The 19,732-nt window shown below is 38.8% G+C and overlaps 1 protein-coding gene across 2 annotated transcripts in view; it reads left to right on the top strand.

Moving 5' to 3' along the window:
* Positions 1-19,732, top strand: part of GTF2A1L (general transcription factor IIA subunit 1 like) — a 61,011-nt gene that overhangs the window by 15,082 nt on the left and 26,197 nt on the right. For both annotated transcript variants that reach the window (XR_007470857.1, XM_033419115.2), the window contains exons 4-5: positions 9,826-9,881; positions 19,002-19,086. Coding sequence is in view for 1 of the 2 variants with exons in the window: in XM_033419115.2 (XP_033275006.2) it covers positions 9,826-9,881; positions 19,002-19,086 (141 nt within the window). In the remaining variant the exon portion in view is untranslated. The remainder of the gene's footprint in view (positions 1-9,825; positions 9,882-19,001; positions 19,087-19,732) is intronic.

Here is a 19,732-nt window from a genome sequence, read left to right as displayed (position 1 = left end):
AAGAGACTATCTTTGCTCCACCGTATAGCTTATGCTCCTTTGTCAAAGATCAGTTGATTATATTTATGGGGATCTATTTCTTGGTTGTCTGTTCTGTTCCACTGATCTATTTGTCTATTTTTTTGCCATCTATTCGTGTACACTGTCTTGATTACTGTAGCTTTACAGTAAGTCTTGAAGTTGGGTAGTGATAGTAGTTCATCATTTTCTCCTTGAATATCATATTGGCTGTTCTGGGTCTTTTGCTTATAATCCACTTTTCTTTTTTTTTCTTTTTTTTTTTTGCGGTACGCGGGCCTCTCACCACTGTAGCCCCTCCTGCTGCGGAGCACAAGCTCCGGACGCACAGGTCCGGCAACCATGGCCCACAGGCCCAGCCGCCCCACGGCATGTGGGATCCTCCCGGACCGGGGCACAAACCCGCGTCCCCTGCATCGGCAGGTGAACTCCCAACTGCTGCACCACCAGGGAAGCCCTATAATCCACTTTTGAGAGAGAAATGGGATTCTGTTAATAATAACCTCAGGATTTCCCTGGTGGTGCAGTGGTTGAGAATCTGTCTGCCAATGCATGGGACATGGGTTTGATCCTTGGTCTGAGAAGATCCCACATGCAGTGGAGCAACTAAGCCCGTGCGCCCCAACTACTGAGCCTGCACTCTAGAGCCTGCATGCCACAACTACTGAAGCCCATGTGCCTAGAACCTGAGCTCCGCAACAAGAGAAGCCACCGCAGTGAGAAGCCCGCACACTGCAACGAAGAGTAGCCCCCACTTGCCGCAACTAGAGGAAGCCTGTGCGCAACAACAAAGACCCAAGGCAGTCATAAATAAATAAATAAATAGTAATAATAATAATAACCTCAGAATAACAGGTGTAAACTAGGACTGTCCTGAGCACACTGGGACAGGTAGTCACTTTGTCTATAATTGCCTTATTTCTAGGGCAATTCAAATCATCTTCTGCTATTTGGTCTTCATGTCACATAGTCTTTTTGATGAAGCCATCAGTCATTGTGGGAGGAAGACAGGGAAGAACCAGGAACATTGAGAGGTTTGTTAGCTTTCATCTTTGAGCATTAAAACTCCTAAACTTCAGGTACAAACTGTATGTCCTGTTGTTCTTGAATTTGGATCTGTTAAAATTTTCAGCAATGTTGTTGTTTCTTGAGGTGGTTTGAGTTAGAATATTCAGTTTGGTCATCAGGAGACAGTCATATACTAAAGAGTAGTCACAAAAAAGAAATTTACCAGTTTTTGCACCTCTTGAATAATGTGACTTGGATATTAAAATTTGGTATGGTTCAAAGAGGGACCAAATATTGTTCAATGGTTAACTGCCTTAATGTATCAAAGACTTTTTGGTGTGTAGGGAAAAATACACTTATAAATGTGAATGTTGTTGTGCTATACTATTTTTTCTGCAAAACTCCTTAAATTATATTTGTCGGATTAAATTCTTCCTTTATTCTAAAGCTTATTGTTCATGAAATTTACTATTTCTAGAATATATACATGAAGACCAAAATTCTGAAACTTTAAGTAAAAACATGTATTCAGTTAAAACTTAATTGGTTATTGACACTATCTTGAGTATTTTAAAAAGTATGTTTCAGGCACATATAATGGTGTACGTAATTAGTGAATGTATATGAATGATGAATATAACTGGTGAATTTAGTATCAAAATTAAGTAGAAGCTACATGAAACTTTACTCTAAAATTTTGTTAGTTCAATTTTTTGATGGCTCTAAAGAAACTCTTAAAACTCTTTTAGCTCTGTTTGATTTGTATGAGTGGAGAGAATTATCCTTTGGGATTTATTGCTGAGTATTTAACAGGGGAGAATTGTTGCTATTTTTCCTCAAGAAATTCATTTAATTGCTTCAGACAGTATGTTAACAGATTTTTGTTTCCTCTCAGGCTATGGCTTATGCTGTACCAGCCTAAGCTTTTCTCACTTCAGCTAATTAAGACTAATACCATTGTGTTCCTGCCACTCCAGTTCTAATTTAGCCTTTCCAAAAAGAATGCTGGTTAAGAAGTAAAGCTATAGATGACAGAGGATAAAAATAATTTTGTATTTCATTAACCATCAGTCTTTGTAGCTTCACTTCTGTTGTCTTAATGTGAGAAGAATCGTTAGTTAAAAAAAATTTGCTCTTCTGAGCTGTTTGTGGTATATCATGGAGCCATGCTAGTGTCAGAAATGGGTCTTTAGGACAGTTCTTAATACAATATGTGAAAAAATACCATAAAAAACATTACATTCAGTAAATACGTGCTGCATAAACATGCTAAAATGTTTTTGTTTTTATTAAAGAAAAGGCAAAATGGTCTTCTGTCAGGTTCAAGTAGGTAAAATGAACCTTGAGGTAAGGTTTAAGGTTACATTGGTCAACTGAGATCCTTCTAGTAACTATTTGTTCTTTAGACTTACTTAAAAAAATTTTATTGGAGTATAGTTGATTTAAAATATTGTGTTAGTTTTAGCTGTACTGCAAAGTGAATCAATTATACATATACATCTATCCACTCTTTTTTAGATTCTTTTCCCATATAGGTCATTACAGAGTATTGAGAAGAGTTCCCTGTGCTATGCAGTAGTTCCCTATTAGTTACCTATTTTATATATAGTAGTGTGTATATATCAATCCCAATCTCCCAATTTATCCCTCCCCCTCTCCCTACCTGGTAACCATAAGTTTATTTGTACATCTGTGACTCTGTTTCTGTTTTGTAAATAAGTTCATTTGTACCATTTTTTTGGATTCCACATATAAGTGATATCATATGATGTTTGTCTTTCTCTGTCTGACTTACTTCACTCAGTATGACAATCTCTAGGTTCATCCATGTTGCTGCAAATGACATTATTTTGTTCTTTTTTATGGCTGAGTAGTATTAAGACTTATTATTTTTTTTTTTTCCTGTACGTGGGCCTCTCACTGTTGTGGCCTCTCCTGTTGCGGAGCACAGGCTCTGGACGCGCAGGCTCAGCGGCCATGGCTTACGGGCCCAGCCCCTCCACGGCATGTGGGATCTTCCCGGACTGGGGCACGAACCTGTGTCTCCTGCATCAGCAGGCGGACTCTCAACCACTGCGCCACCAGGGAAGCCCTATTTTTTTTAATTTTTTAATTTAATTTTATTTATTTTGTTATATAGCAGGTTCTTATTAGTGATCAGTTTTATAAACATCAGTGTATACATGTCAGTCCCAATCACCCAATTCAGCACACCACCATCCCCACCCCCCCCGCGGCTTTCCCCCCTTGGTGTCCATACATTTGTTCTCTACATCTGTGTCTCAACTTCTGCCCTGCATACCGGTTCATCTGTACCATTTTTCTAGGTTCCACATACATGCGTTCATATATGATATTTGTTTTTCTCTTTCTGACTTACTTCAGTCTGTATGACAGTCTCTAGATCCATCCACGTCACTACAAATGACCCAATTTTGTTCCTTTTTAGGGCTGAGTAATATTCCATTGTTATATGTACCACATCTTCTTTATCCATGCATCTGTCGATGGGCATTTAGGTTGCTTCCATGACTTGGCTATTGTAAATAGTGCTGCAGTGAACATTGGGGTGCATGTGTCTTTTTGAATTATGGTTTTCTCTGGGTATACGCCCAGTAGTGGGATTGCTGGATCATATGGTAATTCTAGTTTTAGTTTTTTAAGGAACCTCCATACCGTTCTCCATAGTGGCTGTATCAATTTACATTCCCACCAACAGTGCAAGAGGGTTCCCTTTTCTCCACACCCTCTCCAGCATTTGTTATTTGTAGGTTTTCTGATGATGCCCATCCTAACTGGTGTGAAGTGATACCTCATTGTAGTTTTGATTTGCATTTCTCTAATAATTAGGGATGTTGAACAGCTTTTCATGTTCTTCTTGGCCATCTGTATGTCTTCTTTGGAGAAATGTCTATTTAGGTCTTCTGCCCATTGTTGGATTGGGTTGTTTGTTTAATATTGAGCTGCATGAGCTGTTTATATATTTTGGAGATTAATCCTTTGTCCGTAGATTCGTTTGCAAATATTTTCTCCCATTCTGAGGGTTGTCTTTTCGTCTTGTTTATGGTTTCCTTTGCTGTGCAAAAGCTTTTAAGTTTCATTAGGTCCCATTTGTTTATTTTTGTTTCTATTTCCATTGCTCTAAGAGGTGGATCAAAAAAGATCTTGCTGTGATTTATGTCAAACAGTGTTCTTCCTATGTTTTCCTCTAAGAGTTTTATAGTGTCCGGTCTTACATTTAGGTCTCTTATCCATTTTGAGTTTATTTTTGTGTATGGTGTTAGGGAGTATTCTAATTTCATTCTTTCACATGTAGCTGTCCAGTTTTCCCAGCACCACTTATTGAAGAGACTGTCTTTTCTCCATTGTATATCCTTGCCTCCTTTTTCATAGATTAGTTGACCGTAGGTGCGTGGGTTTATCTCTGGGCTTTCTATCTTGTTCCATTGATCTTTGTTTCTGTTTTTATGCCAGTACCATATTGTCTGGATTACTGTAGCTTTGTAGTATAGTCTGAAGTCAGGGAGTCTGATTCCTCCAGCTCCGTTTTTTTTTCCCACAAGACTGCTTTTGCTATTCGGGGTCTTTCATGTCTCCATACAAATTTTAAGATTATTTGTTCTAATTCTGTAAAAAATGCCATTGGTAATTTGATAGAGATTGCATTGAATCTGTATATTGCTTTGGGTAGTGTAGTCATTTTCACAATATTGACTTTTCCAATCCAAGAACATGGTATATCTCTCCATCTGTTGGTATCATCTTTACTTTCGTTCATCAGTGTCTTATAGTTTTCTGCATACAGGTCTTTTGTTTCCCTAGGAGGGTTTATTGCTAGGTATTTTATTCTTTTTGTTGCAATGGTAAATGGGAGTGTTCCCTTAATTTCTCTTTCAGAGTTTTCATCATTAGTGTATAGGAATGCAAGAGATTTCTGTGCATTAATTTTGTGTCCTGCTACTTTACCAAATTCATTGATTAGCTCTAGTAGTTTTCTAGTGGCCTTTTTAGGATTCTTTATGTATAGTATCATGTCATCTGCAAACAGTGACAGTTTTACTTCTCTTCCAATTTGTATTCCTTTTATTTCCTTTTCTTCTCTGATTGCCATGACTAGGACTTCCAAAACTATGTTGAATAATAGTGGTGAGAGTGGACATCCTTGTCTTGTTCCTGATCTTAGAGGAAATGCTTTCAGTTTTTCACCATTGAGAATGAGGTTTGCTGTGGGTTTGTCATATATGGCCTTTATTATGTTTAGGTAAGTTCCCTCTATGCCTACTTTCTGGATGGTTTTTATCAGAAATGGGTGTTTAATTTTGTTAGAAGCGTTTTCTGCATCTATTGAGATGATCATATGGTTTTCCTTCTTCAATTTGTTAATATCACATTGATTGATTTGCATATATTGAAGAATCCTTGCATCCCTGGGTAAATCCCACTTGATCATGGTGTATGATCCTTTTTATGTGTTGTTGGAGTCTGTTGGCTAGTTTTTTGTTGAGTATTTTTGCATGTATATTCATCAGTGATATTGGTCTGTCATTTTCTTTTTTTGTAGTATCTTTGTCTGGTTTTGGTATCAGAGTGATGGTGGCCTCATAGAATGAGTTTGGGAGTGTTCCTTCCTCTGCGATTTTTTGGAAGAGTTTGAGAAAGATGGGTGTTAGCTCTTCTCTAAATGTTTCATAGAATTCATCTGTGAAGCCATCTGGTCCTGGACTTTTGTTTGTTGGAAGATTTTTAATCACAGTTTCAATTTCATTACTTGTGATTGGTCTGTTCATACTTTCTATTTCTTCCTGGTTCAGTCTTGGATGGTTATACCTTTGTAAGAATTTGTCCATTTCTTCCAGGTTGTCCATTTGATTGGCATAGAGTTGCTTGTAGTAGTCTCTTAGGATGCTTTGTATTTCTGCGGTTTCTGTTGTAACTTCTCCTTGTTCATTTCTAATTTTAGTGATTTGAGAACTCTCCCTCTTTTTCTTGATGTGTCTGGCTAATGGTTTATCAATTTTGTTTATCTTCTCAAAGAACCAGCTTTTAGTTTTATTGATCTTTGCTGTTGTTTTCTTTGTTTCTATTTCATTTATTTCTGCTCTGATCTTGATGATTTCTTTCCTTCTGCTAACTTTGGGTTTTGTTTGTTCTTCTTTCTCTAGTTCCTTTAGGTTTAACGTTAGATTGTTTATTTGAGATTTTTCTTGTTTCTTGAAGTAGCCTCGTATTGCTATAAACTTCCCTCTTAGAACTGCTTTTGCTGCATCCCATAGGTTTTGGATCGTCGTGTTTTCATTGTCATTTGTCTCTAGGTATTTTTTGATTTCCTCTTTGATTTTTTCAGTGATCTCTTGTTTATTTAGTAATGTATTGTTTAGCCTCCATGTGTTTGTGTTTTTATGTTTTTTTCCCTGTAATTGATTTCTAATCTCATAGCGTTGTGGTCAATAAAGATGCTTGATATGAGTTCAATTTTCTTAACTTTACTGAGGCTTGGTTTGTGACCCAAGATGTGATCTGTCCTGGAGAATGTTCCATCCGCACTTGAGAGGAAAGTGTAATCTGTCATTTTTGGATGGAATGTCCTATAAATATCAATTAAATCTATCAGGTCTATGTGTCATTTAAAGCTGTGTTTCCTTATTAATTTTCTGTTTGGATGATCTGTCCATTGTTGTAAGTGAGGTGTTAAAGTCCCCCACTATTGTGTTACTGTCGATTTCCTCTTTTATAGCTGTTAGCAGTGGCCTTATGTATTGAGATGCTCCTATGTTGGGTGCATATATGTTTATAATTGTTATATCTTCTCCTTGGATTGATCCCTTGATCATTATGTAGTGTCCTTCCTTGTCTCTTGTAACATTCTTTATTTTAAAGTCTATTTTATCTCATATAAGTATAGCTACTCCAGCTTTCTTTTGATTTCCATTTGCATGGAATATCCTTTTCCATCCCCTCACTTTCAGTCTGTTGTGTCCCTAGGTCTGAAGTGAGTCTCTTGTAGACAGCATATATATGGTTCTCTTTTTGTATCCATTCAGCAAGCCTATGTCTTTTGATTGGAGCATTTAATCCATTCATGTTTAAGGTAATTATTGACATGTATGTACCTATGACCATTTTCTTAATTGTTTTGTTTTTGTTTTTGTAGGTCCTTTTGTTCTCTTGTATTTCCCACTTAGAGAAGTTCCTTTAGCATTTGTTTTAGAGCTCGTTTGGTGGTGCTGAATTTTCTTAGCTTTTGCTTGTCTGTACAGCTTTTGATTTCTCCGTCAAATCTGAATGAGATCCTTGCCGGGTAGAGTAATCTTGGTTGTAGGTGTTCCCTTTCATCACTTTAAGTATATCATGCCACTCCCTTCTGGGTTGTAGATTTTGTACTAAGAAATCAGCTGTTAACCTTATGGGGATTCCCTTGTATGTTATTTGTTGTTTTTCCCTTGCTGCTTTCAATAATTTTTCTTTGTCTTTAATTTTTGTCAATTTGATTACTATGTGTCTCAGCATGTTTCTCCTTGGGTTTATCCTGTATGGGACTTGCTGCGCTTCCTGGACTTGGGTGGCTATTTCCTTTCCCATGTTAGGGAAGTTTTTGACTGTAATCTCTTCAGATATATTCTCGGGTCCTTTCTCTCTCTCTGTTCTCCTTCTTGGACCCCTGTTATGCGAATGTTGTTGCGTTTAATGTTGTCTCTTAGGCTGTCTTCATTTCTTTTCATTCTTTTTTCTTTATTCTGTTCCGAGGCAGTGAATTCCACCATTCTGTCTTCCAGGTCACTTATCCGTTCTTCTGCCTCAGATATTCTGCTGTTGATTCCTTCTAGTGTAGCTTTCATTTCAGTTATTGTATTGTTCATCTCTGTGTGTTTGTTCTTTAATTCTTCTAGGTCTTTGTTAAACATTTCTTGCATCTTCTCAATCTTTGCCTCCATTCTTTTTCTGAGGTCCTGGATCATCTTCACTATCATTATTCTGAATTCTTTTTCTGGATGGTTGCCTGTCTCCACTTTATTTAGTTGTTTTTCTGGGGTTTTATCTTGTTCCTTCATCTGGTACCTATCCCTCTCCCTTTTTATCTTGTCTGTCTTTTTTTTTTTTTTTTTTTTTTTGTGGTACGCGGGCCTCTCACTGTTGTGGCTCCTCCTGTTGTGGAGCACAGGCTCCAGACACGCAGGCGCAGTGGCCATGGCTCATGGGCCCAGCCGCTCCATGGCATGTGGGATCTTCCCAGACTGGGATACGAAGCTGTTTCCCCTGCATTGGCAGGCAGACTCTCAACCACTGCGCCGCCAGGGAAGCCCTGTCTGTCTTTCTTTGAATGTGGTTTTTGTTCCACAGGCTGCAGGGTTGTAGTTCTTTTTGCTTCTGCTGTCTGCCCTCTGATGGATGAGGCTATCTAAGAGGCTTGTGTAAGTTTCCTGATGGGAGGGACTAGTTGTGGGGTAGAGCTGACTGTTGCTCTGGTGGGCAAAGCTCAGTAAAAGTTTAATCTGCTTGACTGTTGATGAGTGGGGCTGGGTTCCCTCCCTGTTCATTGTTTGGCTTGAGGCAACCCAACAGTGGAGCCTACCTGGGCTCTTTGGTGGGGCTAATGACAGACTTTTGGAGGGCCCTCACCAAGGAGTACTTCCCAGAACATCTGCTACCAGTGTCCTTGTCCCCACGGTGAGCCACAGCCACCCCCCTCCTCTGCAGGAGACCCTCCAACATTAGCAGGTAGGTCTGGTTCAATCTCCCCTGGGGTCACTGCTCCTTCCTCTGGGTCCTGATGCGCTCCCTACTTTGTGTGTGCCCTACAAGAGTGGGGTCTCTGTTTCCCCCAGTCCTGTCGAAGTCCTGCAGTCAATTCCCACTAGGCTTCAAAGTCTGATTCTCTAGGAATTCCGCCTCTCATTGCCAGACCCCCAGGTTGGGAAGCCTGACGTGGGGCTCAGAACCTTCACTCCAGTGGGTGGACTTCTGTGCTATAAGTGTTCTGCAGTCTGTGAGTCACCCACCCAGCAGTTATGGGATTTGATTTTATTGTGATTGCGCCCCTCCTACCGTCTCATGGTGGCTTCTTCTTTGTCTGTGGATATGGGGTGTCTTTTTTGGTGAGTTCCAATCTCTTCTTGTCGATGATTGTCCAGCAGCTAGTTGTGATTCTGGTGTTCTCGCAAGAGGGAGTGAGGGCATGTCTTTCTACTCCACCATCTTGGTTTCTCTCAGGTCAATCTTTTAGATGTATGATAAATGAAGGGATAGTTAGCATAGAAAATTGGTGATAATAAAGGAAAGATATATGAAATTATAGGTTTATTGCAGGTTGAATTGGTGAATTGAAATTTTTTTTGAACCTATACGATTTGGAATGGTTTATGTTGGGTTACATTTTTTTGCTCAAAGAATAGTTGGTTGGAAACATGCCACTTTAACAAATACTACTTTTTCTCCCATCTAAAAAGTTGTAATGGAGGTTTAGTGGTACATTGGCTTCCTAAAGACAACCTTTTAGGTATTTTGTTATGGATTTCTATAATACAGTATACTTGATTACAATGAGATTTCATTTTGGAAATCTATACTATAATCTATAACCTCTACTTAAAGACTTACAACTAACCTATACTTTACCTAAAATTGTTGGGAAAAGATGTAATTAAATACTTTTACCTCATATGGAATCAGAAAGTTTAGAATTCATCATGCTTGAATATGTTAGTGATGGAAAACATTTTTAAAAAATAAGGTATGCTTAGCAATTTTATTCAGTTGGTAAATTCTAACGAATGTGTAATTTTTGTTTTGTTTCCTGTACAGCATCGTTACTTATTCCTGCTGGTAAAACTCTTCCCACTTTTACCACAGCAGAACTGGTATGTATCTTATTTAAGAGATATATATATATATATATATATATTTTAAAATTTTTCTTTTCAGCTTTAAAAGTTTGTCATTCTACAATGCAAAGCCTGAATAAGGACAAAATATAATCAGACAGTATATAGTATTAAATAGCATTTTCAGTATGGTATGGCATTAATTGTGTTACGTCATTTCTGTCCCTACCAACTTTGTGGTATTACGTGCATTTAAAAATCTATTCTTTTCTTTTTTTTGAATTTTATTTTATCTATTTTTTTATACAGCACGTTCTTATTAGTCATCCATTTTATGCACATCAGTGTATACATGTCAATCCCAATCTCCCAATTCATCACACCCCCCACACCCCCCACCGCTTTCCCCCTTGGTGTCCATACATTTGTTCTCTACATCTGTGTGTCAATTTCTGCCCTGAAGACCAGTTCATCTGTACCATTTTTCTAGGTTACACATATATGCGTTAATATACGACATTTTTTTTTCTCTTTGTGACTTACTTCACTCTGTCTCAGAGTCTCTAGATTCATCCACGTCTCTATAAATGACCCAATTTCGTTCCTTTTTATGGCTGAGTAATATTCCAGTGTATATATGTACCACATCTTCTTTATCCACTCGTCTGTCGATGGGCATTTAGGTTGCTTCCATGACCTGGCTATTGTAAATAGTGCTGCAGTGAACATTGGGGTGCATGTGTCTTTTTGAATTATGGTTTTCTCTGGGTATATGCCCAGTAGTGGGATTGCTGGGTCATATGGCAACTCTAATTTTAGTTTTTTAAGGAACCTCCATACTGTTCTGCATAGTGGCTGTATCAATTTACATTCCCACCAACAGTGCAAGAGGGTTCCCTTTTCTCCACACCCTCTCCAGCATTTGTTGTTGGTAGGTTTTCTTTCTTTTTTTTTTTGCGGTACATGGGCCTCTCACTGCTGTGGCCTCTCCCATTGCGGAGCACAGGCTCCAGACGTGCAGACTCAGTGGCCATGGCTCATGGACCCAGCCGCTCCACGGCACGCGGGATTCTCCCGGACCGGGGCATGAACCCGCGTCCCCTGCATCGGCAGGCGGACTCTCAACCACTGCGCCACCAGGGAAGCCCGTTTGTAGGTTTTCTGATGATGCCAGTTCTAACTGGTGTGAGGTGTAGTTTTGATTTGCATTTCTCTAATAATTAATGACGTTAAGCAGCTTTTCATGTGCTTCGTGGGCATCTGTATGTCCTCTTTGGAGAAATGTCTATTTAGGTCTTCTGCCCATTTTTTGATTGGGTTGTTTGTTTTTTTAATATTGAGCTGCAAGAGCCGTTTATATATTTTGGAGATTAATCCTTTGTCCATTGATTCATTTGCAAATATTTTTTCCCATTCTGAGGGTTGTCTTTTTGTCTTGTTTGTAGTTTGCTTTGCAAAAGGTTTGAAGTTTCACTAGGTCCCATTTGTTTGTTTTTATTTCCATTACTCTAGGAGGTGGATCATAAAGGATCTTGCTTTAATTTTTGTCAAAGAGTGTTCTTCCTATGTTCTACTCTTAAGAGTTTTATAGTGTCTGGTCTTACATTTTAGGTCTCGAATCCATTTTGAGTTTATTTTTGTGTATGGTGTTAGGGAGTGTTCTAATTTCATTCTTTTACATGTAGCTGTCCAGTTTTCCCAGCACCACTTATTGAAGAGACTGTCTTTTCTCCATTGTATATCCTTGCCTCCTTTTTCATAGATTAGTTGACCATAGGTGTGTGGGTTTATCTCTGGGCTTTCTGTCCTGTTGCATTGATCTATATTTCTGTTTTTCTGCCAGTACCATATTGTCTTCATTACTGTAGCTTTGTAGTATAGTCTGAAGTCAGGGAGTCTGATTCCTCCAGCTCCGTTTTTTTCCCTCAAGACTGCTTTTGCTATTCGGGGTCTTTCATGTCTCCATACAAATTTTAAGACTTTTTATTCTAGTTCTGTAAAAAATGCTGTTGGTAATTTGATAAGGATTTCATTGATCTGTAGATTGCTTTGGGTAGTATAGTCATTTTCGCAGTGTTGATTCTTCCAATCCAAGAACATGGTATATCTCTCCATCTGTTTCATCTTAAATTTCTTTCATAACTGTCTTAAAGTATTCTGCATACAGGCCTTTGTCTCCTTAGGTAGGTTTATTCCTAGGTATTTGATTCTTTTTGTTGCAGTGGTAAATTGGAGTGTTTCCTTATTTCTCTTTCAGATTTTTCTTCATTAGTGTATAGGAATGCAAGAGATTTCTGTGCATTAATTTTGTATCCTGCTACTTTACCGAATTCATTGATTAACTCTAGTAGTTTTCTGGTAGCATCCTTAGGATTCTTTATGTTTACTATCATGTCATCTGCAAACAGTGACAGCTTTACTTCTTCTTTTCCGATTTGGATTCCTTTTATTTCTTTTTCTTCCCTGATTGCTGTGGCTAAAACTTCCAAAACTATATTGAATAATAATGGTGAGAGTGGACAACTTTGTCTTGTTCCTGATCTTAAAGGAAATGCTTTCACGTTTTCACCATTGAGAACAATGTTGGCTGTGGATTTGTCATATATGGCCTTTATTATGTTCAGGTAAGTTCCCTCTCTGCCTACTTTCTGGATGGTTTTTATCATAAATGGGTGTTGAATTTTGTCAAAAGCTTTTTCTGCATCTATTGAGATGATCATATGGTTTTTATTCTTCGTTAATATGGTGTATTGCATTGATTGATTTGCGTATATTGAAGAATCCTTGCATCCCTGGTATAAATCCCACTTGATCATCATGTATGATCCTTTTAATATGTTGTTGTATTCTGTGCTAGTATTTTGTTGAGGATTTTTGCATCTATATTCATCAGTGATATTGGTCTGTCATTTTCTTTTTTTTGTAGTATCTTTGTCTGGTTTTGGTATCAGGATGATGGCGGCCTCATAGAATGAGTTTGGGAGTGTTCCTTCCTCTGCAGTTTTTTGGGAGAGTTTGAGAAGAATGGATGTTAGCTCTTCTCTGAATGTTTGATAGAATTCATCTGTGAAGCCATCTGGTTCTGGACTTTTGTTTGTTGGAAGATTTTTAATCACAGTTGCAATTTCAGTGCTTGTGATTGGTCTGTTCATATTTTCTAATTCTTCCTGGTTCAGTCTTGGAAGGTTATACCTTTCTAAGAATTTGTCCATTTTTTCCAGGTTGTTCATTTTATTGGCATAGAGTTGCTTGTAGTCTCTTAGGATGCTTTGTATTTCTGTGGTGTCTGTTGTATCTTCTCCTTGTTCATTTCTAATTTTAGTGATATGAGTCCTCTCCCTCTTTTTCCATTTTTTTTTTGCGGTACGCGGGCCTCTCACTGTTGTGGCCTCTCCCATGGCGGAGCACAGGCTCCGGATGTGCAGGCTCAGTGGCCATGGCTCACAGGCCCAGCCACTCCGCGGCATGTGGGATCTTCCCAGACTGAGGCACGAACCCGCGTCCCCTGCATTGGCAGGCGGACTCTCAACCGCTGCGCCACCAGGGAAGCCCTCCCTCTTTTTCCTGATGAGTCTGGCCAGTGGTTTATCAATTTTGTTTATCTTCTCAAAGAACCAGCTTTTAGTTTTATTGATCTTTGCTATTGTTTTCTTTGTTTCTATTTCATTTATTTCTGCTGTGATCTTGATGATTTCTTTCCTTCTGCTAACTTTGGGTTTTGTTTGTTCTTCTTTCTCTAGTTCCTTTAGTTGTAAGGTTAGATTGTTTTTTTGAGATTTTTCTTTTTCTTGAGGTAGGCTTGTATAGCATAAACTTCCCTCTTAGAACTGCTTTTTCTGCATCCCGTAGGTTTTGGATCGTCTGTTTTCATTATCATTTGTCTCTAGTTATTTTTTGATTTCCTCTTTGATTTCTTCAGTGATCTCTTGTTTATTTAGTAATGTATTGTTTAGCCTCCATGTGTTTGTGTTTTTATGTTTTTTTCCCCTGTAATTGATTTCTAATCTCATAGCGTTGTGGTCAGAAAAGATGCTTGATATGATTTCAGTTTTCTTAAATTTACTGAGGCTTGATTTGTGACCCAAGATGTGATCTGTCCTGGAGAATGTTCCATCCGCACTTGAGAGGAAAGTGTAATCTGTCATTTTGGGATGGAATGTCCTATAAATATCAATTAAATCTATCAGGTCTATTGTGTCATTTAAAGCTTGTGTTTCCATATTAATTTTCTGTTTGGATGATCTGTCCATTGTTGTAAGTGAGGTGTTAAAGTCCCCCACTATTATTGTGTTACTGTCGATTTCCACTTTTAGAGCTGTTAGCAGTGGCCTTATGTATTAAGGTGCTCCTATGTTGGGTGCATATTGTAAGGCCAACTGGCCCAAGGCAAGGGAATACAATCAGATTCACAGGTTGCATCAGAATGAAATTCTCCGGACCACCCAGTTCCAGAAACTTCCCTGGAGACATTCTGGACCACCCAGTTCCAGAAACTGCCCTGGAGACATTCTGGACCACCCAGTTCCAGAAACTGCCCTGGAGACATTCCGGACCACCCAGTTCCAGGAACTGACCTGGGGACTTTGAACCCAGCCCAGCCTTCCCGCCTTTCGAGGGGCAGGACTAACGGTCCCCCAGGATACCCGAAAAGACCACCAAATAAGGAATACCCTGCACCCCCCAGATTCACCACACCCCTTTCCCTTCTTCCCCTATAAAATCTTGCCCAACCCTCACCCCGGTGTGACTTCTCTGGCCCCTTTCTCTCGGACCAGTGAACCTCGCCCGGGAACGCTTCCTAATAAAGCTCACTTGAAGCTTTCCTCTGTTTCGCGGTGCTGTTTGTTAAGATCCGACCTTACACATATGTGTTTATAATTGTTATATCTTCTCCTTGGATTGATCCCTTGATCATTATGTAGTGTCCTTCCTTGTCTCTTGTAACATTCTTTATTTTAAAGTCTATTTTATCTGCTGTGAGTGTAGCTACTCCAGCTTTCTTTTTATTTCCATTTGCGTGGAATATTTTTCCATCCCCTCACTTTCAGTCTGTATGTGTCCCTAAGGTCTGAAGTGGGTCTCTTGTAGACAGCGTATATATGTGTCTCATTTTTGTATCCATTCAGCAAGGCTGTGTCTTTTGGGTGGAGCATTTAATCCATTCATGTTTAATTACCGATATGTATGTTCCTGTTACTGTTTTCTTAATTGTTTTGGGTTTGGTTTTTAGGTCTTTTTCTTCTCTTGTGTTTCCCACTTAGAGAATTTCCTTTAGCATTTGTTTTAGAGCTCATTTGGTGGTGCTGAATTCTCTTAGCTTTTGCTTGTCTGTAAAGCTTTTGATTTCTCCGTCAAATCTGAATGAGATCCTTGCCAGGTAGAGTAATCTTGGTTGTAAGTATTCCCTTTCATCACTTTAAGTATATCATGCCACTCCCTTCTGGGTTGTAGAGTTTGTACTGAGAAATCAGCTGTTAACCTTGTGGGAGTTCCCTTGTATGTTGTTTGTTGTTTTTCCCTTGCTGCTTTCAGTAATTTTTCTTTGTCTTTAATTTTTGCCAATTTGATTACTGTGTGTCTCGGTGTGTTTCTCCTTGGGTTTTTGCTGTATGGGACTCTCTGCACTTCCTGGACTTGGGTGGCTATTTCCTTTCCCATGTTAGGGAAGTTTTCGACTGTAGTCTCTTCAGATATATTCTCGGGTCCTTTCTCTCTCTCTGTTCTCCTTCTTGGACCCCTGTTATGCGAATGTTGTTGCGTTTAATGTTGTCTCTTAGGCTGTCTTCATTTCTTTTCATTCTTTTTTCTTTATTCTGTTCCGAGGCAGTGAATTCCACCATTCTGTCTTCCAGGTCACTTACCCGTTCTTCTGCCTCAGTTTTTCTGCTATTGATTCCTTTTAGTGTATTTTTCATTTCAGTTATTGTGTTGTTCATCTCTGTTTGTTTATTCTTTAATTCTTCTAGATCTTTGTTAAACATTTCTTGCATCTTTTCGATCTTTGCCTCCATTCTTTTTCTGAGGTTCTGGATCATCTTCACTATCATTATTCTGAATTCTTTTTCTGGATGGTTGCCTGTCTCCACTTTATTTAGTTGTTTTTCTGGGGTTTTATCTTGTTCCTTCATCTGGTACATAGCCCTCTGCCTTTTCATCTTGTCTACCTTACTGTGAATATGGTTATTGTTCCATAGGCTGCAGGATTGTAGTTCTTCTTGCTTCTGCTGTCTGCCCTCTGGTGCATGAGGCTATCTAAGAGGCTTGTGCAAGCTTCCTGATGGGAGGGACTGGTGGTGGGTAGAGCTGGGTGTTGCTGTGGTGTGCAGAGCTCAGTAAAAGTTTAATCCACTTGTCTGCTGATGGGTGGGGCTGTGTTCCCTCCCTCTTGGTTGTTTGGCCTGAGGCAACCCAACTTTGGAGACTTCCCAGGCTCTTTGGTGGGGCTAATGGCGGACTCTGGGAGGGCTCACGCCAAGGAGTACTTCCCAGAACGTCTGCTACCAGTGTCCTTGTCCCCATGGTGAGCCACAGCCACCACCTGTCTCTGCAGGAGACCCTGCAACACTAACAGGTAGGTCTGGTTCTGTCTCATATGCGGTCACTGCTCCTTCCCCTGGGTCCCAACATGCACACTACTTTGTGTTTGCCCTCCAAGTGTGGCGTCTCTGTTTCCCCCAGTCCTGTCAAAGTCCTGCAATCAATTCCCGCTAGCCTTCCAAGTGTGATTCTCTAGGAATTCCTCCTCCTGTTGCCGGACCCCCAGATTGGGAAGCCTGATGTGGGGCTCAGAACCTTCACTCCAGGGGGTGGACTTCTGTGGTCTAAGTGTTCTCCAGTTTGTGAGTCACCCAGCCAGCAGTTATGGGATTTGATTTTATTGTGATTGTGCTCCTCCTGCCGTCTCATTGTGGCTTCTCCTGTGTCTTTGGGTGTGGGATATCTTTTTTGGTGAGTTCCAGTGTCTTCCTGTCGATGATTGTTCAGCAGTTAGTTGTGTTTCTGGTGTTGTTGCAAGGGGGACTGAGAGCACGTCCTTCTATTCTGCCATCTTGAACCAATATCTAAGATATATTTTAACAGAGATGCCCCAGTTTTAGTGAATGGTGGCAGAAGGCTGGGCAGAGATGTAATTTGTAATCCTCCTGTTGAATGAGAAAAGATGTGGTAAGGGATGAGGAGATAGAAATAGCTCCTATAACATAGGTGTTGCAAAAATTCAGGAGTTCCAGAATTAATATTTTCTTACCAACTTTTCCTGTCTTCCAGAGCAGTTGTTAGCATCTGCCAAGACTGTGCCTACAAGGTTACGAAATTTCTTAACTTACATTGTATGGAGTTTTAATACACTGTATAATGTTACATACTTGGTGGATCCTAAATAGATGATTTTGATACGAATGTTTTTCTGATTTTTTTTCCCCTAGGGTTGAGGCACATCATAATTCTTCCTTTTATTTAAGTGGAATATTTTGGTTATTTTTTTACCATTGTATAATAGAGGTTAGATTTCCTCCCCCCCGGGATTTGGGGGCAGAAGATAAAATTAAAACTTATATATAGAAAATTGAGTACTTTTCAGGTGGGGCAAAATAGAACTTTTTCTCTGTTACCTTTCTTTGAAGGTAAAACGTGATATATAAAGTTTTTCATTTTCTTTCAGCCCATGAGCTTCCTTTCTAGGGTACAGGATTTTAGTAGGCCATTTATTTCTATTTCTTCATTAAGAACAAACAAAAAGTATAGCCCTTACTAGGATTTTTGGGAAGAATGGTGCTGGTTTTGTTATGAAACCAGTGAAGAAATATCTCTGCCTTTGAAATTCTTGGCAATACCTTTTCTCCTCATTAAAGAAATAATATACTTCTAAAGAGTAAAACCAAACAAATTTATAAAGTAAAAAGTGATAGAGCCCTGTAGTATTATAACCCAAAGATAACTGTTTTAACTGTATGATGTATATCCATTTAGACTTCTTTCATTAAAGAAAGTTAACCTTAATTTTCAGGGTAAAAGCAGGATCATTCTCTGTACTGTTTCCGTAATTTTTTTTTAAACTTAGTAATATAGATGGACTGTTTTCAATGCCAGTTAAATATTGATTAGCCTTAGTGGATGTATCAAGTTTAATTAACCAGGCTTTTGTTTATGGACATTTAAATTCTTGCTAGTGTTTTTCTAATATAGCATTCCAGTGATTACACTTGTAGATATTTCTTGGTGTATTTGTGTGATAATCAGGTAATCACGATAAATTCCTAGAAGTAGAATTTCTGGGTCAAAGATTATGCATGTTTTCAGTTTTGGTATATGTTACAAAATTGGCCTCTGAAAGGATTGTACCATATACACTCATAAGCAGTGGTCTGAGAGAACTGATTTTTATCACATCCTTACCAACATTGGCTATTATTAATCAATCTTTTAAATTTTTGCAGGTCTAGTAGGCAAAAACTTTTTTTGTCTTTTCATTTAGTATTAAAAATGTAAAACCCTACGGTTTAATTATTCCAAAATAAAAATTATACACTGTTGTGTTATCTGTTTTAAAATAACATTAGTGATCAACTTACAGACTAGAGGACTCCTATAAACAGCTGTGGTTCTTATATTTGATATCTGGGTATCAGTGGCCCATGCAAAGCTGTGTTGTGGGCAAGTTTTATGAGTCAGTGTTCATGTTATTTATGAAGCCTTACTGACTTCATTGCTAATAGCCATAGAACAGAATTCCTTTTATTTTATTTTATGTATTTTTTGTTTTTTTGCGGTACACGGGCCTCTCACTGCCGCGGCCTCTCCCGTTGCGGAGCACAGGCTCTGGACGCGCAGGCTCAGTGGCCATGGCTCACGGCCCCAGCCGCTCCGCAGCATGTGGGATCCTCCCGGACCAGGGCACGAACCCGTGTCCCCTGCATCGGCAGGCAGACTCTCAACCACTGCGCCACCAGGGAAGCCCAGAATTCCTTTTATTTTTAATGAGATGATCTAAATCAAATATTAAAAAGTTGTTTTATTCAGAGAACTCAGCCCTAATGTTAAGTGCTACTATTGTCCTGTTGACCTTAGTCAGATTTTTTTTATCCTCCGTAAGATCAGGAAAAAAAGGTTCAAGTAAAGCCTTTTTCTAACTTTCTAATATGAAATTTTCATATCTAGGGCACCTCAAACTCCAGTGCAAACTTTACTTTTCCTGGTTATCCTGTTCATGTACCAGCAGGTGTGACATTACAGATGGCATCTGGTAAGAGTATAGTTTAAAAATATTTTGTTTTTAGCTTTGGTACTAACTTCTGGGTCTTAACTTTCATGATTTTAAATAAACTGTATACCACAAGTTATTGAAGTTATAGGAACTTTTAATAAAACTTATTTAAAAATAATAAATGGTCGTTTTTATTGTTATGGAAGCAGTCTACCACGAAATACACTAAGCCTGTCTACTAAGGCAGGTACTAAGCTTGTCCTATATTTCACTTCCAGTTCTCATCCCAACATTGTGTAAGATGCTTTATATAGGTTTTCTCTAATTCAAGTCAGTTACCTGAATTTTGACACACATATGTCCCGGCTAGCTTTAATCAAGAAAATCTAAAGATTAGATTTATCAACCTTTGCCTCCTTTCTTATTGGAGATTGTATAAGAATATTTGAAAAATTTGGAGATTAACCTCTGCTTTTCAAAGAACTGTTTCTTCATTTGAAAGAGAATCATATCTGTTTTTTGGGTTGTTACAGAGTTTAAGCAAGCACCTGACTCAATGCTCAAAAAATAAATTTCTTCTTTCTTCTGGTTAGTATTATTTTAAAGGAAAGAGGGGGGAAATTTGATACCTTTTGAAATTATTAAACCCTTTTTGGATATCCTTGTCTTATAGTTGTTATGTGGT

The sequence above is a fragment of the Orcinus orca genome, chromosome 13 (genome assembly GCF_937001465.1).
Source record: "Orcinus orca chromosome 13, mOrcOrc1.1, whole genome shotgun sequence".
Taxonomy (NCBI): domain Eukaryota; kingdom Metazoa; phylum Chordata; class Mammalia; order Artiodactyla; family Delphinidae; genus Orcinus; species Orcinus orca.
Note: the sequence above shows the minus strand (reverse complement) of the source record. Positions and strands in the feature narration are given on the sequence as shown.